We start from the raw sequence: 21215 nt of genomic DNA on the forward strand, positions 1-21215 counted from the left end.
CGGTCAAATACGCCATATTTCATCGCGATTTTTGTTATTTAATTCAAATTGGTAGATGTATTTCACTACAGTCAAATTGACTGCAGCACAACTCTAACACTATCGTGCACCAGCATTTTTTACCATTGAATCGAACTAATTTGCTGGCTTTCTCTATGGTTTAACCAACGTTAGAGTTTCAGTCGTAGGTATAGGTTCAATCTGGAGTTTACTCATAAATTTCAAAAATGAGTATTGACATTTTATAGTTATCACTTAGACTATGACCTATGAAAGTTTTTAGCGACAGTTTTAATTTCAGATCTACTTAGAATTTCGCCTAAAACCAACATGGGACTGGTTATTGACCGTAATGGATGCTACTGAAGCTCAGCTCAAGTTTGGCGCTTCTTTGACCAATTCTCTTGATAGTACGAGCGCCGGCAGCAGTTTGGGAGGCAACTCTTCGAGCGTTCTCAGTTCCCAGCAGCACACAACGTCGGGCGGATCAGGAGGTGGGCATCGACGTGTGCCTGATCGCTCCCTTTTAGCTTCGCTTGCTGATTTAGGTTAAACCGTGTATTTTTTTTAATATTACGCGATGTACGGGACTTTTTTACTAGTCATTTGTTACGTAACAGTTGTTTGTTTTTGTGTAAACGTTGGTAGGAAAGTCCTGAACACCCATTATCGTTTGATACCCAGTTAATTTGATTAAATAGAACTCATACACTAGCATTGAGTATCCAAGGTAAGGAGAAAAACTGCGAGAATTTTGTAAACTGTGAAATTTGTGTTACTCTGAATTTGTCCAGTTTGCAAAACTCTTACAGTAAACCGCCTTGTCTCGGATATCTTTCAAGTCTTTTACGGAAATGATGTGACACAAAAGTCTTGTTTTTCGCACTTTTATTATGACAATTATTATTATGACGCGTTTTCCGTGCACACAGTAAACACATTCATGATCATGTTAGTATTCGTCGATTAACTTGTCACTGAGAATTCATTTTTACGGGTATTTTGCAAACGTTGTTTTTCTTTATACTAAACGTGGTTTCTACTTTTAGTAGGCTCCAGTTCGGGTGTTGTTAGATCTAGTAGAGCACATGCAATCACTGGAACCGCCGGAGGTTCGGTTGGTAGTCGGATTGTAGGATTCACTACGAACGTTGAAAGCGGAAGATCCCGGGCAGATCGTGATGGTAAGTACATTCTCTTTTCTTTCTTATCTTAATTTTTTTCCCTGGTCTGCGTTTATAATAATAATAGTTCTGTCAACGTTTATAATTTTTCATATACATGTAATAAGATAGTTTAAGTTTTAAGACAGAGAGGCGGTTTTAAAATAATTTTATGTTGAAATAGACGAAAAATTAAAGTATTGACAGTCTAGTCAAAATGTTACCCATTTTAAGTGACGTGAAGCAGGTGAAAAATTATTCGTTCCGAAATGACTAATTTTGAATATCATTGATCAAGAAGTTCGTTTATTAACACTCAAAGATCTTTTGTCTTTATCTCTAGTTTAAGATGAGTTAAAAAAACTACGTTTCAACATAAATTACAGCTTGGTAACAACATTTTTGACATTTTATTAAAATTACTGACAGATTTTTGAGTTTCTGCGGCTATTTACAGTTTGTAATGTATTGTTCCCGGGGAACGAACGAATAAAACCACTGGGGTCAACGTTAACAAACTTAGTTTATTGCACCAGAAAAAACATGCGGTCGATTGTAACATTCAATCCACTACTCTCCTAACCTAACAACGACTAACTAATATGAGTGGCGTGACAATTGCCCGCGCAGTGTTGCCATGAATACACAACACTCCTCCCCCCTGGACAATATAGAATTATGTACATATAAAATCATCCAAGTACTTTGGAGGTGCTCTCAACCTTGGTAAACGCGCCTGGGTTGACCTTGCTTCCACATTTAATTCGTTTGACGTATCGGTCACCATGGCTTCAGGTTCAGCAATCGGCGCTGGTACGGCAATCTCTTCATCATCAGGCTCAATTGCTTGATCAGAATGGTCTTGCTCTTCTTCCGCCCTGGAACGTAATTGATCTGTGTGCCTTCTAATGATCTTACCCTCTGGCGTCTTAACCCGGTAACTGACTGGGCCGGATTGACTGACAATCGTTGATGGTATCCATTTTTGACCAGGCAGGAAAGAGCGAGAATAGACGGTGTCTTCTTCCTGGAAAACCCGGGTAGGTTTTCTTTCCAGGTGTTTCTCTTGCTTTGCCATCATTTCCTTGGAGAAATCTGGGTAAACTCTGTCCAATAGGGTATTTAGTTTTCTACCCATAAGCATTTCCGCTGGTGATGTTCCAGTCATACAATGCGGTGTTACATGCTGGGACAATAAATATCGTGTCAATTTCAATGAGACGTCCTTACCTGACATCTTCCTGAGCGACGCCTTTACATTCTGGACCATTCTTTCAGCCTGACCATTACTGCTTGGATGGTATGGTGCTACTAGTGCTTGACGTATGCCGTTGTCCTTCAGAAACTTCTGAAACTCCTCCGACGTGAAAGCTGTTCCATTATCCGAGACACACACATCAGGCAGCCCATGCGTGGCGAAAAGTTCCCTCAGAACCCTTAAAGTAGCAGCCGTCGATGTAGTTGGAACTTGTTTCACATCGAGCCACTTTGAGAATGCATCTACCACTATAAGGAAATAGATGCCATTCATTGGACCGGCAAAATCTAAGTGAATCCTCGACCAAGGTGCCCGTGCCCACTCCCAAGGATGTACTGGAGCTTTGTTTGGCATTTTACGGTTTTCCTGACAGTCTGAGCAAGTGCTCACGAGTTCCTCGATGTCTTTATCTAAATTAGGCCACCACACGTAAGAACGAGCGAGGCTCTTCATTTTCACAATCCCTGGATGCGCAGAGTGAAGAACTTTTAGGACCATTTTCCTCCCCCCTGGTGGAATTATCACCCTAGTGCTCCATAAAAGACAATCTCGGTAGCACGATATCTCGTTTCTTCTCATAGAGTATGGTAAAAATTGGGGTAAAAGTTTCTTGTTTTTATCTGGCCAACCTTTCTGAACCCATTGCAAGATTTGGGCCAGAGTTGGATCTTTCCTAGTCTCAGAAGCCACTTCCTTCGCAGTGAACATCTTTTCGGGAGGGTCTTCTAACATCAGGACGTCGCCGCAAACTGGAGGTTCTTGTACTGTACCCTCTACAGGTAGTCTGCTTAAAGCGTCAGCATTGCTAATTTTCTTCCCTGGCACGTATTGTAAGTTATAGTCATAAGCGCTTAAAATAAGTGTCCATCTGAACATCCTGGGTGACAAAATTTCAGGAATCCCTTTACTGGACTGCAAAATCCCTAAAAGAGGCTTATGATCCGTGCGAATGATCACATGGCGTCCATACACGTAATCATGAAATTTCCTCATACCTACAATTATAGCTAAAGCTTCTTTATCCAATTGTGCAAAATTCCTTTCTGCTGATGACAGAGTCCTACTATGATAGGCTATTGGCATTTCCAGTCCCTGGTCATTGGGTTGGCTTAAAATACATCCCACTCCATATGGACTTGCATCGCATGTTAAAATTAGCATCTTCGATTCGTCATAGTGACCCAGCACCGGTTCCCTGGCTAAAATGTCTTTAATTTGTTTAAAGGCAGTGTTTTCCTCTAAACCCCACTTGAATTGCATGTCTTTATGCAATAGTTTATGAAGAGGTTCAGCAAAAGAAGCCTTATCCTTCAAAAATACGTGATAAAAGTTTACCAAACCTAGGAAAGCTTGAAGTTCTGTTTTGTTCCTTGGAGGGGGCGCCTTTACGATCGCTGCTACTTTGTCTTTGTTAGGACTTATATCTGAATCGCTGATTTCAAAACCTAAAAAATTTATTCTTGAGGCTTGAAAGATACATTTATCTTTACGAAGGTGAAGTCCGCATTCTTTGAAACGGGAAAGAACTGCGCGCATCTTCCCGTCTAAGTCGGTGGTAGAATGTCCCACTATCAGGATGTCATCGTAATAAGGAAAAACACCCTGAATTCCTGTAAGTAGTAAATCCATAAACCTTTGGAAAATTTGAGGTGCTATCGAAACACCAAATTGTAGCCTTTTGCACTGGAAAGCGCCCCGGTGGGTTATAATTGTTTGCGCCTCAGCTGCTTCTTGATCCACACTCAGCTGTAAGTAAGCTTGGGCCATATCCAGCTTAGCAAAAACTGTTCCTCCAGCTAAAATGGCCAAAATATCCTGTATCCGAGGAACTGGGTATGTATTTGCCCGCAGAGCACGATTTATAGTGCTTCTGTAATCTCCACAAAGACGTACTTGACCATCACCTTTCACTACTACAACAATGGGCGTGCACCACCTTGGATAAGCTACTGGTTCCAATACTCCCTCGTCAATAAGTCTGTCAAGCTCTTTGTCAATCCTGTTCTTCAATGCAAACGGAACCTTCCTAGCTTTCAAAGCAATTGGCTTCACGGAAGGGTCCAAATCAAAAGACACTGGTGGTCCCTTGTAAACACCCAATTTGGGCTCAAAAACTTCTGGAAACTCCATAACGTAATCAACAGTATTTGAAATTTGATGCAAACCTGCTATAGATAGACCCAGAGGCCCAAACCAATTCCGTCCAACCAAACTACTCCGTTCGTCCTCCAGAATGACCAGTGGCAAAAGGGCGTGCTTGGAGCCAAACTGAACTGAAACCATGCACTCACCGATAGTTGATATAACAGCATTCTGGTAGTCCTTAAGTGTGACCCTGGTTGGCTTGATAATGGGCGCCTGTCCCGAAAATAGCCTTTGGAAATCAAATTGGCCAATGACACTAAATGCTGCACCTGAATCCACCTCCATGGTATGCGGTTTGTTGTTTAACTTTACTGTGATCGTAAATTTCCCTGCAGCCTTGTGGGTTGCAGATTCTTTATAGATGGTTCAAAGTCCAGCTGCTCTTGACTCTCCATCTCTAACATGAAGCTATTATCCGCGCTTGCATTGTCCTCGCACTCTTCAACAATATTCACTGATCTTCTGGTTTCCAGCTGTTTCTTTTTCCTTAAACAAGCACGTTCTATATGTCCCTCCTTTTCACAGTAACGACACCTGGCTGTTTTGTACACGCACGTTTCAGCTGAATGTTCATTGTCGCATCTGTAACACTTCCATTTGGATTTGTTCATATTCAAAACAGATTTTTGTTTGTGTTTTGAAAATCCGTCTGTTCGATTGTCAATCCTATTGACGTTTGACGCTGTCGGAGCGTTTGACGCTGTTGCCGTCTCTTGTTGTATGATTGCCACGCTACGTGCTGCCACCTCTTGAGCTAAGCACATTTCTTGAGCCCGCTTCAACGTAATTTTGTCCTCTGCTAATAGGCGGCGCTGAAGAGCTTCGTCACGAATTCCGCAGACAATACGGTCCCGAAGCATGGTATCCAAAGCGGCATCAAACCCACACTTCTCGGCTAATTGTCGCAATTCTTTAAGGAAGATAGAAAAACTCTCACCTGGTTGCTGATCCCGCCTATAGAATCTGAAACGATTCACGATCTCGGATGTTCTGGGTGCAAAATGATTGCTGAGAATCTGTATAATTTCGTCATAATGCTTGTCCTTGACTTTCACCGGGGCGATAAGCGATCGCAGAATCTCATAAGCCGAAGGGCCACAAAGGCTTAGGAACACCGCCTTTTTCTTGTCATTATCTGTAATGTTGTTGGCTACCAAGAAGAACTCGACGCGCTCTTGATAAGCCTCCCACCCCGATGGGTCGCTGGTATTGAAGTGTTCGATATTTCCGAGCGTAGTCATCTTATAGTCTGAATAGGTCTTCTGTAAATTTCACTTAGAGAGTCCGCGAACTGGCACTGGACAGTCTAAACGTGTGTAAACGGTTTCGGGTATTAACTTCACTGGGAGTTGCCTACAGGGGATCCCATCCTCGTCGCCAAAAATGTAATGTATTGTTCCCGGGGAACGAACGAATAAAACCACTGGGGTCAACGTTAACAAACTTAGTTTATTGCACCAGAAAAAACATGCGGTCGATTGTAACATTCAATCCACTACTCTCCTAACCTAACAACGACTAACTAATATGAGTGGCGTGACAATTGCCCGCGCAGTGTTGCCATGAATACACAACACAGTTCCTGGTCTATTTCCATTTAGAACCAACATTTTAAATCATATTTACAAGGCAAAAATGACACTGCAAGTTTTAAAATGTTCTCCAATTTGTTCCAATAATTCTTTTTGCACAATTTTTATTCCTTTACATCATAATTCTGTTCTAGCATACATTAACTTGATCTCTCAGTATGTTCTTCATAAATGTAGTTATTTTGGTTTTCCTAATCGACTTTTTTTAGGATTAAGTACAAAATAGCACAGGTCTGCTTAAATTAATTTTTTTTTATTTATCATAGGGTAGGACACTTTCTAAGTATGTAATGCTCTTTCATACACATCATTGTAACAATCAATGATGACTTCTTGACTTTGTTTTTTTTATAAATCAACGACTAGCCTTTTTTGTGAAAATCTTCTATTTCACGTGTTGTATACGAGAAAGATGCTAAAACTGACGTCATTTAAGAAAGGTACAATTTCAACTATACTGTCTCCAAAAAAATACTGAACCCTGCTGTCATTTACTAGCTGTCATATTGTCACTAATTGAAATCTGAACAACCAAGATGCAGACAAACATATTAAAATGCTACAGAGTTCTAATGGAATATAAAAGTCTTGTTAAGGGATTCAAAAAGGGATAAAACTTGATTATTTGCTTTATTAAAAAAATATATAAAAAATTTATTTATACGACTTTAAAGTTAAAATTATATTGAGTCACCAGAAGAACTATACTTACGTAAATTGTTATTACTGGTTAATACCAGTTAAGGTAATGTTTTTTTAACGAAGCAAATAATAATTTTTATTCCTTATAAAGAAGAGTAAAATAGTTTAGAATTGACAAGGCCAAAGTAACGGGGTCTTTCACTGGGTACTATCCCCCCTTTTTGGGCTTTCCTATATGTAATTAAAGAAACAGGGATAGCCATTTGATTTAATTTAAAAAGTTGAATCAAAAAATTAATACCAAAATATTCCTAACCTTCAAATAGAAGAGCTACAGCCAATAATGGTGTTTTTTCTAATGGATCACCTGGTATATTTAACTATTTTCGGAATGTGCTCAAAATTCCGCAAATATTTGTACAAAAAAAAATATTTTAATAATTTTGTTTTTTGACAAACCTTGTATATTGATAAAAAAAATTATAACTCTGGAATCATAGCCATAAACAAATGAGGGTAGAATATAAGACATATTTTACAATTTTACAACAAACTAAAATAAAATATTAAAAAATAAAAGAAAAAAAAATTAAATGTGAAAATGATTTATTTTATACTTGGCCTAATGGTAGGTAAATCAACTGTAGGTGAAGACACCTTGGGTCCTAATAGATATTTAAAAACTGAATTGGTATTTATTTATTTTTGAGGATTATAAGTTGGAAATTTTGGTTTTTAGTCTAATCAACACATAACACGTCACGTTTTAGACAATTCAATAAAGTGTAACTAGTATTTTGTTCAAAATATTATGCAAATAAACATTTAAGTGATGACCTAGTCTAGATTAAAAATAAGTCATCCTGTTACAATGTTACAAATTGTAGGACTTTATTTTTATACAATTTTTTAAAAAAAATTTTAATAGTTAACGTAAATATTGTTTTAGGCGATGGTCATGCTGCCAGACGGGAATTCCTGTCTTATTGTTTATCTCTAATGCGTGCTCACAACAGCGAGCATCTAGATTCTTTACCCATACTGGACGTATCTGCTCTTAAGCATGTCGCTTACGTTTTTGACGCTCTGATCTATTTTATGCGATCTGGAATGCTTGACAACAGGTAAACTATAAGACCACCACCCATTTTTAGTACGCAGAATTTACTCAACGATTTGATTGTTTTAGAGATGATGATGTCAGAAGTCAGGCGAGCGCTTTAGCATTACCGCCCTGCTACGATCAGGATGAAAATGAGAACGAGGAAGCCGAAGAGGAGATCGCCGTAAATATGGATACGGATCCTTTGGATGATCAAGAAGTTTCAAATTTGGCTAACATATCCAGCAATTTGAACAGTTCATCTCAGCATGGATTTAGTGGTAAAGGACGAAAACATCCGTTCTTCCAGGTAAATTTCTATTCCATTTACGCTGTACTGTTAAGCGAATCACTCTCGGGACTAGGTCGTTCCGAAGGTCTCCGTTCCTGAACCGTTGGACTTTTATCTATTCGCATAATTATATCATCTAAACTTTCTCGAGAGTGATTTTCTTGATTTTTATCCATTCTTTGATTTAAGTTAAATTGAAGAAAAATAAAAATCAAAAAGAATTTACAAAAATCTGATCTTTATAACCCAAAGGGATGCCAAGTTATTTTTCCAAGGGGAAATAACTAAACCTAACTATAATTACCTACCGCGAATCTAACTTAATTTACTATCTAATTTCTAACACAGGCGACTGTTTGGAAATCAATAATCACTACTGTAATTAAATTTACATCCTGTCCAACAATCCCTAAATAGATTAAACAACTTATCTACTACTTACAGTCTCTGAAATTGTTAATTTAGGCTCAGGTTCACTGTTTAAATTGAAAGAGTCCCTCCTATGTGTCAGTCACAATGACGGACCTCTCCTCATCTGCTTTCTTTGGCCCCACTGTCGGTATCGTCGTGTACCAGTGTGTAGTACTTCAGATCTCGGTCTATCCTGTTCACCTCAAACCGATCGTCCAAAACTTCTCATTTGACGCCAGCACTGGTTTAGGATTAGGGCACAGCCAAAGTATTGTCCAAAAAAAACAAGCAGGGAAGAAAAACCAAATTCACCACGCGATAACTCGTCAACCGTATTATCGTTTCCGCGTTTTTCTTCGGTTTTCAGCTCAAAATTCGCGACTAAATCGTATTCTAAAGTAATGACATCAATCTCAAGTCAACAATTGACAATTCTCTACCTTTTTTTTTACCTGAATCACCCTAGCATCCCTTTTAATTTTTTAATTTACGCACACAGAAAAAAAGAAAAAACAAATCTTAAAAAGAATGGATATTTTTAAGACAGTACAACTTAAAAAATAGTGCGATTGTGTATTTTTTTGTTAATTATTTTCAGAGATCCGAATCGACTTTGTGTTTGGGCTGTCCGCCGCCCGATCCTTTCGAAACACCAATGTCCGAAGCTTTACCTCTCGCAGATCAACCTCATCTGCTGCAACCCAACGCTCGTCGCGAAGATCTGTTTGGTATACCTAAACAGCCGATCACATTAAATCCTACAGGTATGACACGACAAAACTTCTTGTTGTGGTTTAGTCTGGTTTTAAAACTGTTTATTTCAGGAAATTCTGACAATCCTCTTGAGCAACTGCCAACCAAACTGAGCTTATCAACTCGTACTACAGATTATGCTATGAGACAACCCGCTCAAGCTAATCATCCAATTTCGAATAGTTTAAACGTGATGGGACCTAATCCGTTGACATACCCCAAAAACTACAGTCCTGATACTGAAGTGACTAGAGAAGCACAAGTAAGTAAAATATTACTTTTTACTGTACCCATCGCAAATGTTTGCTACAATTTTTTTAAGTCCATTATGCCAGTTATTCCAAAGGCTAATTTTGAATTTTTGTGCAAATCTAAAGTTAGATGAAAACAAGCAAATAAAAGTAGTTATGTATCTCCCAACAAGTCAGCCAGATTTGCTCCTACAAAAACCAAACTTTGTTGGTTTTCATCTGGATTCCTATTTTATACCATGGGTCGTTATCATTACTTTTTTTGATGTGTACTTTTAAAGAGCCCCACGAAATAAATTTGTATGCACAATTAAAGAAATGTCGAGACATAATTTTCACAAAAATCCGGTTTATTTTTGCGACACGGGAAATTATACTTTCAAGAAAACTGGTTTAAAATTAGTTAGTTAGTTGATAGAAAACTGTACTATTTGAAATTTTGCTGCTTTTTAAAGAAAAATGGCAACATGTAGAACAGGTGTAATTTTTTTAGCTTTTTGTTTTAATGTTTTCAGAGGTGCTTCTTTGGATTGCACTTTTGGAAAGATTTATTTTAATTTCCTATCTCCAAATTTTTGAAAGTATTAAGTGTCGAATCTATCTGAAGTAGCTAGTGAAATGTTGAATGATTATTTTGCAAATAATGCACAATATACAGTGCATGTGTCCGTTTTACGAGCTCAACCATGAGGATCTCAGTTATTTGAAGAGATACAAAGTCGGTTAAATTAGGGCAAAAATGCGTATTTTCGAGCTTTGTATGATGTCGTTTTAAAAATTACAAAATTCTGACTACTTCCGGAATTATCTCGAAAAGAAGCGAAATTTTTGTCATAGCAGCTTTGTTTTTTCATATGGATTCATCATCTTGGATTTTTGCTTTTTTAAATTCAGCTTTTTTTCCTGGTTAAGATGATGTATCACATGTTAAGATTCGGACTTGCAGTATAGATGAAATAAGAAAAATACTTTCTTTGTGAAGAGGACCTTGTATAGTTGGATTTTTACCTTTTGAGAATGACGTCATCTTTTTACATCTTTGTTTCTCGCATATCAAACATGTGAAATAAACAATTTTAGCAAAAAAGGCACGTTGTTAATTTTGTCGTCCTGTCAAATTGAAAACGTTGACATTTACTGTCACTTTGATTTAAACGATTATCAAAGGTATAAAAATGCTTCCCTACAATAGGAAGGCTCAAAGGCTAATTCTAAATGTGCTGCTTTTTTTCGAGTACGAAAAGAAACTGTTTCCAGATGTCAACTGAAACTTTCATGATCACTCATTTTTCAAAGCATTTGTAGGTTAAAATTTGTGATCTAATTCCAGACATGCGTGTTTTTTCACCTGCTTGACGTCATTCTCAAAGGGTAAAAATTTGACTATAAACGGTACATGACGTTTTTTTTTGATAAACAAATTATTGACACTCTGACCGGATGTCACTTAAGTCACCTACATTTACTAATTCGGGGTAATATTATAAAAATGCCCTTTTCAAGTGAAGAAAAATGCTAGAAATGTATTACGCATCGCATAGAAATGTACAAATTACTTCAGAAACATACCTACAGCGGTATCCAGAAAGACAACAACCTGCGCAAAATTACTTTCAGTTTTTTATAAGTTTCTGAAGTAATTTGTACATTTCTATGCATAGCGTAATAAATTTCTAGCATATCTCGTTGTTCTTCACTTAAAACGGGCATTTTACATCCAGTCAGAGTGTCAATAATTTGTTTATCAAAACAAAGTCACGTACCGTTATTTGCAAGGCCCTCTTCGCAAAGAAAGTATTTTTCACATTTCCTCCAAACTGTAAGTCTCCGAATCTTAAGATGTGGTACATCATTTTAACCAGAAAAAAACTGTATTTAAAAATCCAAGCGCCTATATGAAAAACCCATTTCGGAAAATCGAAACGTCGGATTCCAAATTTGACTCCATCATCTTGTAGAGGAGAAGAAGTGACTGTGACGATGCGTCAGTCATTTTTATTTATCTCTTCCAACGAGTCCAGAAAAACTCAAAAACCTTTTTTCAAAATTTCGCTTTTTTCCAGATAATTCCGGAAGTAGACAGAATTTTTAAAACGACATCTTACAACGCTCGGAAATGCGCATTTTTGCGCCATATTTTTGTTGGGGCTTTCCTTTCACCTGCAAATAGGGCTTCAAAAAATAGGTTTTTTTTTGTTTGAAGCTTTTTTGAAATATGAACAATAACGAAGATACAGGGTGTATACTATCGACATTTTATAGCATTTTTTATCATCTTTTCAACGATATATAGAAAATCTAGATTGGAGAACAAATTACAGCGTCACAAGGCTTCAAACCTGGCAACATCGCTGCAAACTCAGTGACACAATTTTTGAATTAAAATATCTGAAAAACTGTAAAAGTTAAAAAGTTCTCTCAAACACCATTTTGAAGCATTTTGCATCATTTTTCCATTTGAGTGCAAATTACAGCGTCACAAGGGTTTAATCCCGGCAACAACTCTTTTAACTCACAAGAAGTGACACAATTTTTAAATTAAAATATCTCAAAAACTGAAAAAGCTAGACAGTTTGTTCAAACGTCATATTGTGGAATTTTTTATCTTCTTCCCAATGACATATAGAAAATGTAGATTGGAGTGAAAATTACAGCTTGACAAGGCTTCAAACCTAGCAACAACGCTACAAACTCAAAAAAAGTGACACGATTTTCGAATTAAAATTTCTCAAAAACTGAAAAAGTTAAAAAATTCGCTCAACCGTCATTTTGTAACATTTTTCATCCTCTTTCTATTGATATATAAAAAATCTAGATTGGAGTGCAAATTACAGCTTCTCAAGGCTTCAAACTTAGCAACCACGCTGCAAACTCACAAAAAGTAACACAATTTTCGAGTTGAAATATCTCAAAAATTAAAAAAGTTAGAAAACTAAAAAAAAAATTTTGTTAATGTGTGTTGATAGGAAATAACCTGTCAGTTAGTTAAAATTAAGTTAAAGTTATTATTTATTTTCGTTTTTTCAGTAAAACTTTGACACCCTATATCTTCGTTATTGTTCACATTTCGAAAAAATTGTATTTAACCTTAAACCTTATTTTTTGAAGCCCTATTCGCAGGTGAAAGGAAAGCTCCAACTTTGGAATCACCCTGTATATCAGATCTATTTTCACAATTCGATATAATACATTTCTTCACATTTTTGTTAATAGAGTATCAACGCGATAATGTGAACGTGGAAAAAAATAAGCCCTGTGCATTAAGCTTCTATCTCACATTTTGAGCTAATTCCAAGTAAAAACTCATTAATAATTCGATTTTTAGGATGTATGCAGCGCATACACTGTGCGGACTCTAATATTTCAGAAACCACGATTTCAATAAAAAAGGTCTCTGTACTAAAGTCGTATATAGCGGATTGTCAAATTTACGTTTTAAAATTTGTTAGAATCATACAGGGTGCTCCATAAAGTAAGTAAATATCCAAGTTGTATTTTTAAACGGGATTGTATTGTTCATTGTATGATTGTAACATTGTAACATCAGTAGTTAACGAGGTAAGTATATAGAAAAAAAATAGAAAGTGAAGTCAAATTTGCAAGAAAATAAAAATCAATACATTCTCATTTTAAAAAAATGGCAACAAACCATCGATTCATCACGAAACATCAGTAAATTTTGAAACATAAGATTTGATTTTACATCATTATACAGAAAATTTTTTTATTGGAAGTGTGATTTCCGAAATATTGTTTGGTTGATTCTTTTTGCACATAGAGTATATTACCCTTTAGCAGATAAAATTTAATTCCCCGTCGCGAATTATTCTATGCAAACGGACAAAAAAAATTGCAAAAACATTTTTTCTATAGAGTGTTCCTCCTGTGAGAATTTGTCTTTGTTACTAGCATTACGCATTCTACTACATATTTTCTGTTTCTGGTAAAGTATTACTATTTGTACTCCGTTGTTCTACTCCTTAAAAGTTTGCAGTGTTTTTCTAAAAAAAGAACTTTTATTAGTCTAGCTTTCAGTTCAAGTATTACTTCAGAAAACCATAAATAACATGCTCTAAGTAGTTCAATACTTTATAACATTTAAGACACTGTTTTAACGACTTTTTTTATTATTAAGTAAACGGATATTTTACAGATTCAGACGGAAACTAGTCAACCAAGTACTTCACGAGAACCACAACCAAGCACTAGCGGCCACAGCAGCCAGTCCGGGTCTCCTGTTAAGGACTCCAAAAAACGGACGATGCAGCCTTTTGAAAGCTTGCTGGCAGCTATCGGTAATAAAGCTAGTGGTAAGTTAGATGTTAAAGGAGTAGTTCCGGCCTGGAGGGTCGACTGGCCTTAGTTATAAACCAAAAGTGACTCTGCTTAGCTTTTTGTTCAATGTTTGCTAAGAAAACTGCATTAAATGACTTGAAAAGGTCCATTGGTTTCGAGGCCGGTCGTACTGTATTTTCAAACGTTCCTCTAAACGTCAAAAGTTGAATTTCTTTGACCATTACTGCTCCTTTACTCAGCTTAAGGAAATTACATTAAAACAGCCATTTTCAATTGTCTGAGGTAGCTGATACTGCTTCAGTTTTTTAAATTCAGATTCAAAACTGGCAAAATGGCTATTTTATTTAAGTAGAGTAGTTAGTAGTTTTTCAATGTTACAATACAAACTATCAAAGGTAACACTTCATTCAATAAGTCCCGGGACCAACTAAGAAAAACAATTATTTTTCATGAAATTCGGGTTTATTCATCAATATAGTTCCCTTCTAGAGTGATACAATCATTCCAACGATTTTCCAACTTTTCTATACTATGTTTATAGAACGATTTTTCCTTGGCCTCAAAATACGCTTCAGTTTCAGCGATGACTTCCTCATTTGATTGATATTTCTTTCCCTGGAGCATTTTTTTGAGGTCTGAAAACAGCCAGTAGTCGCTGGGGGCCAAGTCTGGACTATACGGTGGGTGGGGAAGCAATTCGTTGAATTTGACCTTCGTTTTTATGGACTTGTGACACGGTGCATTGTCTTGATGAAAGAGAATCTTTTTCTTCTTCATATGGGGCCGTTTTAGTGCGATTTCATACTTCAATCGGTCCAATAATGCACAATAATAGTCGCTGTTGATTGTTTTTCCCTTTTCCAAATAGTCAATGAACAATATACCGTGTGTATCCCAGAATACAGAGGCCATAACCTTGCCAGCCGATTGTTGCGTTTTTGGTCGCTTTGGACGGCTTTCGCCGGGTCCAGTCCACTCAAATGACTGCCGTTTTGATTCAGGTGTGTAGTGGTGGATCCAGGTTTCGTCCGTGGTCACATATCGACGCAAAAAATCCTTTTTATTACGGTTAAACAGCTCCAAACAGCGCTCTGAATCATCAATTCGTTGTTGTTTTTGGTCAATAGTGAGCACTCGCGGCACCCATTTCGAAAGCAGCTTTCGCATACCCAAATGTTCATGCAAAATTGTTACATTATACAGGGTGTCCGGAAAATACGTGTACAACGTTTGACGACAGACTCCTGACGTCAAAATATGTCGATCTAAGCCGACTTAGTTATATCCAAAATTGTCTCGTTTAGCCGGTAGAGGGCGTCAAAAATTTGTAAAAATATTGGGTACAATTTCATTTCTTAAAGAGTATTGATAAGTGTATTCAGCAAGATGGCGGTCATTTTACACTTTTGCTTAAGTAATGTTTTTGGTTTACTTAGTTTCTTACAATAAATAATTTCAACTTTATTATACCAACTTTGATGTATGCAGGTAATTGTAAATTTTTTGTTTCTGGCGAAACAGCTCATCTACCGGGAAATATTAAAGAGGTAAAATAGCTTCAAAATACTTCCGGTCACTCGACAAAAATATCTGGGTTGTCATAACGCCGTTCATATAAAAAATGAGGAGAAATGTTGACGTATTATATCACTTTTATAACACTTCCACTTATTTACAGCCGGTGACTATACTACTAGAAAACGTCATTTTATAGTATTAGTCTACATACTAAAATTCATTAAAATCCATTAGCAGGTTTTCACGTAATTTAGTAAAAAACCAATATTTTTACAAATTTTTGACGCCCTCTACCGGCTAAACGAGACAATTTTGGATATAACTAAGTTGGCTTAGATCGACATATTTTGACGTCAGGAGTCTGTCGTCAAACGTTGTACACGTATTTTCCGGACACCCTGTATATACACACTACCTTCTGATATCTTTGAGGCCTCAGCTATCTCACTCACTTTCAGTTTACGATCAGACAATATCATTTTGTGGATTTTTTTTATGTTTTCTGGATCAACAGCCGAATTTGGGCGTCCAGACCGTTTGTGTCTGTACGACCGCGTTTAAAATCAGCAAACCACCTACAAATCGTTGTTTTCGATGGAGAAGAGTCCCTGTAACATTTTTCAAGCCATTGTTCTGTTTGGACGGTGTTTTTTCCCATCAGGAAACAGTGTTTAATCAGCACACGAAAATCACTTTTTTCCATGTTTTAAAAAAACTCAAAAGTTGTTCACTTTAAAAAATTCTCACAAACAAAATATTGGAGGGAATGAGCTCAGGATTTGACAGCTGTCGTTTGAAAAATGGTACTTCAAGGGAAAAATATAAAAATGCGATTTGTAGTGCCACCTGTGGGTTAGTCCCGGGACTTATTGAATGATGTGTTAGTGTATTAACACACCACCAAAAAAACAAAGTTGTAAACTAGGTTATAGCGATTTAGTAAATTAAAGTCAAACATGTTGGTCGCAACGGTATTTTTGGTTATTTTCAGAAGAAGCCATCAACGAAAAACCGCAAGATTTATCCTCGAAAAGCAATGCGATTGCTTCTATTCCTTTGCCACCGGATCTTCCTCAAACTCCTCGACCTCAGATCATTGTTTCACCCAGAAAGTCCGACCTTCCTTTGGAATCTTCTAGTCATGATTCGGTAAGTTTACCTGATTAAAAACATAATTATTCATTGTTCATCTTAACGTTGATTGTTTTTTTTTTAATACACTGGGTAAATTGAACTTTCTGAACAAAAAGTACTTGGTTAGTTCTGGCGTATTTTAGCTGTACAATGGTGATTAGTATGAAACGATGTGCCCAAAAAATTAATTGTCCAATTGGAAACGTTGTTACCAATTTACGACTTTTAAAGCGTTACGGATTATTTTTACTTTAACATAAAATTCTTCTATCATTTGATCCAAAAAAAATTGCACTCTGTATGACTGACAGGTTGCCAAATTGTGACTTTTTGTATAAATCAGAAATTATAACCAGTCGCTACATTTTAGGTCATTTCTAAGCTAAATAGCTCAATTGAATATCGTTTTTGTTTGGTTTTAAACCACTATAATGAGGGTTGTGATAATAGTGATGACGTAATGACAACATACTCAAAAATGACGTCGTGATTAGTCAGTGATTTAGTTAATGTAGATTTTGATTAGGAATGAGGAAAATGAAATTAAACCAGGATGACGTTAAAGGCGAAACGAAATAAAAAACCTTATATACAATTATTTCTCCTTTATGTAGGTCTCCACTTATAATATTAAATCAGAAAAAATCCAAGGTTTTTGATAAAAAAATAAATGAAATATGCAGTCTAGTAACTGACACTTTCTGTTCAAATGTTTATCCTGCTTCAATGTCTATCTCTGTAGTTTTTTCCAACAGAATGGTTGTTTAAACAGGTATTTTAATATTTTTAGTCGTCTCAGCAATCATTTCAACTATCCGATAGCGGAGACCGTTCTAGCGATGGGATTCTTTCGATGCCTAGTTCGTCAAGGAGTCCCAGTAAAAGTGTGATAGTTCGCGCTGGATCTTCAATGGTATTTATGATTTCTCAAAACTAGCTTCGTTTTAATATTAAGTTTAATATGCTAAAACGTGGAAGTTGGCATACATGTGTAATTGCTTTTTCTGTCAATTACGCATCACTTACCTTCCTAAAGAATCGTTGCTTTCTGATGACCGCAGTTGTTTAAGTTTTTAACTGAGGACAGATACGAAGCATACAAAAGATCTTTTAAGACGGTAGAAATAAGGACAGACAGAAAGTAACAAATAAAACAAAGCGTTAAACGCATCAAGACAGGGCTGATGAACTGCACTATAACCACTCCAAAATGCATAATTTGCCTTATAAATCGGTACTTTGTAAAAATAGATCTCCAAAAGCTTTAATAGATTTTGCTGAAAAAAAATCTTGCCTGTCTAAGACTTGGAGATATTATGTTGACTTTTAAAGGTTATTTTGTAGTTTTCTAACTTCTCATAGAGAATAAATAATATATCAAAGTTATAATCTCTTATAAATACAATTAGGTAATTCTTTTTTAAGATTCTATTTAAATATAAAAAATCTATATTTAATATCAATTAAATTACTAATTTTAAAATCATTTTGGGCAGAACAATAGCCAAAGCCAAAAATCTGACGATATTATGATGGACGTACAACAAACGGAAACATTAGAAAATCAAGAGATCTCGGCCAACGTTACTGTCGTCACTACTTCGGTAGCTCAGGACGTTGCCAAACCGCCAACTATTGGACAGTTGGTGTCGCATGACTTGTTATTAGGTGAGAATTTTTGTTTAACATCTTTCCGTTGGCCGCATTGTGTTTTATTCAGGCCGTTGGCGGTTATCTTTGGACTTGTTCGGTCGTGTATTTATGGAAGATGTTGGTCTGGAACCGGGCTCTATTGTGTCCGAACTGGGAGGTTTTCCAGTAAAAGAGGCTAAGTTCAGACGCGACATGGAAAAATTACGGAATAACCAACAGAGGGACTTGACCTTCTCGAAGATTGAACGCGATAGAACGCAATTGTTATTGCAAACGTTCAAGGAACTTAACTCACAGGCAACTAGTTACAATAGGAGGAATTCTTCATCCCCACCTCTTGCTGTCAATAAGTAATTTTGTGTTGACTTTTGCGTGGCGTACAATTTAACCAATTATGTTGTATAGGGTAAAAGTAACGTTCAAAGACGAACCGGGCGAAGGTAGCGGGGTAGCAAGAAGCTTTTACACGGCTATCGCCGAAGCAATTTTATCAAATGAAAAACTACCAAACCTGGAAGCAGCCCAAGTGTTGGACAATAAGTACAATCAGTACAGTGTCTTACAAAGGTCAGCAAACGTTTCGAAATCTTGGTAAATCCTCCACTATAACCGTTATTGTCTTCAATGTTTTTGATGCGATTTAAGTGCACGCGATAAAATTTAATGTCAATTTTTAGGGGCACATTGTCGAGATTCAGACAGCGAGACAGAGAAATACTACGACGGTCGTTACCTACACGTGGATCTGGGCGGAATCGCGATCATCATAGAAGAATAATGAGCGTTGACGCGCGTCCGTTTGTACCTCCCGAGAATTTGCACAACGGCTCAGACGCCCCTTCGATGCCAGATATTTCGGCGGGCGTCAATCCGGGCGGTGTCAATTCTTTGCCTAATGAACACTTGACTTCGCATCAGCAGCAGCTTGGCGAGCGTTTATACCCCAAAGTTTATAATCTACATCCTACGTTTGCTGGCAGAATTACGGGTAAGTTTGTTTTTAATATTATCGCTTTTGTAGTAATTTAATCATAGGTTATATCCCGAGACGTTCAAGTTTTATCGGGTAAACTGTGCATAGGTGATTTTTTGCAAAATTTTGCTTGGAAAATGATTGAGACTAAATAATTCTACGATAAAATCCTGAGACCGCCTAAAAGAAAAATTTTGCAAAAAACCTACCAATGCACATTTTACGTGATAAAACGTGAACGCCGAGGGGTATATGTCAAAATTATTTCCTGAAAACACACATTTTTCAACGTTTGCTTTATTAACAAAAGAACACCTACTACGAGTACTTAACAACACAAAACTACTAATTAAACTAAACATCACAAACGTAATAATAATATTAAATGTTGATTTTTTTACATTAACATTTAAGCAGGCCTAAAGTATGAACAATTAGTAAAGAAATTGCAACTTTGATAAATTACAGAGTATGTAGAGTCTTTACTTTCTTGCTTCACTTCACGTGGTGGTAGATTTTCATAGCTTAAGGTGGTTACAGCTGCTGAATTTGAAGTTATAGTTGTTGTGACTGAGGGAGCTAGAGTACTACTGCTGGCAAGAATCTGTTCAGAATGAATGTTTCTCATTTTCTCAATAATATTTAAATGATGGGATTTAGCTGCAAATATGGTTTTATAGAACTTGCATTAGAGTGACCCGTTATCTTTATTAATTCTTGTTCTTCAACACCGTGGAAAGAAAGATTGCTTACTGCAGTTGCTCGATTAGAGTGATTTGATATTTTTGTGTCTAAACCAACTTTTTTGGCTGCATTTTTTGTCCACTTTGAAATTTCATTTCTACCTAAAGGACTATTTTTTTACCATGGTTTGTTACTGTTCTTGGTCCAAAATCGGTTGCAACTTAGAAATAATCTGTTTGTAGTTATGGCGCTTGTTCTCTTAGCGATTAGTTTATTAAAAAGTCTGACAGGGCAGATGTTTTTATTTATAGTATTTTGCTATTTTGCACCAACCATTTACTTTCGGCCAGTTTTTTAGCTCCACCTTGATTTGTTTTCGAAAAAACTGAATTGTATTCAATTCTTCCTAAGAGCCAAAAAAAACTTTACAGTTAGCTTATTATTGTATTGATCTAAATTCTTTACCTGTTGCAATGCCTTTGTTGTCCAATTCAGTTTGAAAATAGTCAACTAAGCAATTAACAGCTTCTCCGCCTCGCCATGCCAGTTCTACAGCAGCAATTTGATAGAACTTCTTTTGTAAACCATCTTCATCAAACAATTGAATAATGGATTGGTATTCAGTTGGGGTGAAAGCTTTAGAACTTTGCTTTTTTTTAGTAGGATCTTTTTGTAATAATTTTCGTTTTGTATCTCGAGCATTTCTTGCTTGTCGAAACATTACGTCTTTAAAGGGATCAAATACTATGTTATAATTGTCAAAATAAAGCTGTTGTAACTGCTCGGCCGTTATATTCCACATTGTTTTGATAACTCCTTTATAATCTGTTCCCTCAACTTTTTTCATATTAAACGCATAGTCTTTCAAAATGTTTGCAAGGTTTTCAACTGAAGTTGTTTCATTTAAAACATACCCTTTTTCTTCATAAAAGGCACTAAACTGATTCCAAATGGATATATGTGTCCTCTCTGTCTGTAGTCCTGAGAGTACAGTTTTCAATTTCTTGATCAATTTCCACAATATTAGAATTTCCAATGCGTGACATTTTAAATCGCGGAATTTTTCACAAACTGTTTTGAATGTTTGTATTACAAACAGCGGCGTTACTATGGAGACCACCCCGGCTCACTACAGATTTTCGTTCAGCCATGTATATTTTTGTTTACATTTCAAATTGACAATCATACGTCAAAATATTTTAATTTATGTAATTATTTAATGAAAACTACGTTATAGTGATTTATTGTTAATATTGAAGAAGATAACTTAATAAGTGTCTTAATCCCGTTTCGTTTAATATCAAATTTTCTTCAAAAAACGTATTCGAAAAAGGTAGGTGGTGTTTAA

The 21215-nt window shown here is 36.4% G+C and overlaps 1 protein-coding gene, 1 long non-coding RNA gene and 1 other non-coding gene across 4 annotated transcripts in view; 2 read left to right on the top strand and 1 right to left on the bottom strand.

Moving 5' to 3' along the window:
* Positions 1-14558, bottom strand: part of LOC145725487 (uncharacterized) — a 37234-nt gene extending 22676 nt beyond the window's left edge. The window contains exon 1 of the long non-coding RNA XR_014177293.1: positions 14436-14558. This is a non-coding gene — a long non-coding RNA (uncharacterized LOC145725487). The remainder of the gene's footprint in view (positions 1-14435) is intronic.
* Positions 1-21215, top strand: part of hyd (E3 ubiquitin-protein ligase hyd) — a 71920-nt gene that overhangs the window by 32348 nt on the left and 18357 nt on the right. For both annotated transcript variants that reach the window (XM_081974265.1, XM_081974267.1), the window contains exons 26-38: positions 302-548; positions 1050-1184; positions 7750-7924; positions 7990-8212; positions 9204-9369; positions 9430-9620; positions 13763-13919; positions 16415-16572; positions 17348-17470; positions 18054-18225; positions 18278-18560; positions 18616-18801; positions 18888-19198. In XM_081974265.1, the coding sequence (XP_081830391.1) occupies positions 302-548; positions 1050-1184; positions 7750-7924; positions 7990-8212; positions 9204-9369; positions 9430-9620; positions 13763-13919; positions 16415-16572; positions 17348-17470; positions 18054-18225; positions 18278-18560; positions 18616-18801; positions 18888-19198 (2527 nt within the window). The remainder of the gene's footprint in view (positions 1-301; positions 549-1049; positions 1185-7749; positions 7925-7989; positions 8213-9203; positions 9370-9429; positions 9621-13762; positions 13920-16414; positions 16573-17347; positions 17471-18053; positions 18226-18277; positions 18561-18615; positions 18802-18887; positions 19199-21215) is intronic.
* LOC145725733 (small Cajal body-specific RNA 8) lies at positions 17530-17661 on the top strand. Its single transcript, XR_014177384.1, has one exon.

The sequence above is a fragment of the Ips typographus genome, linkage group LG2 (genome assembly GCF_016097725.1).
Source record: "Ips typographus isolate SLU linkage group LG2, UJ_Ityp_2.0, whole genome shotgun sequence".
Classification (NCBI taxonomy): domain Eukaryota; kingdom Metazoa; phylum Arthropoda; class Insecta; order Coleoptera; family Curculionidae; genus Ips; species Ips typographus.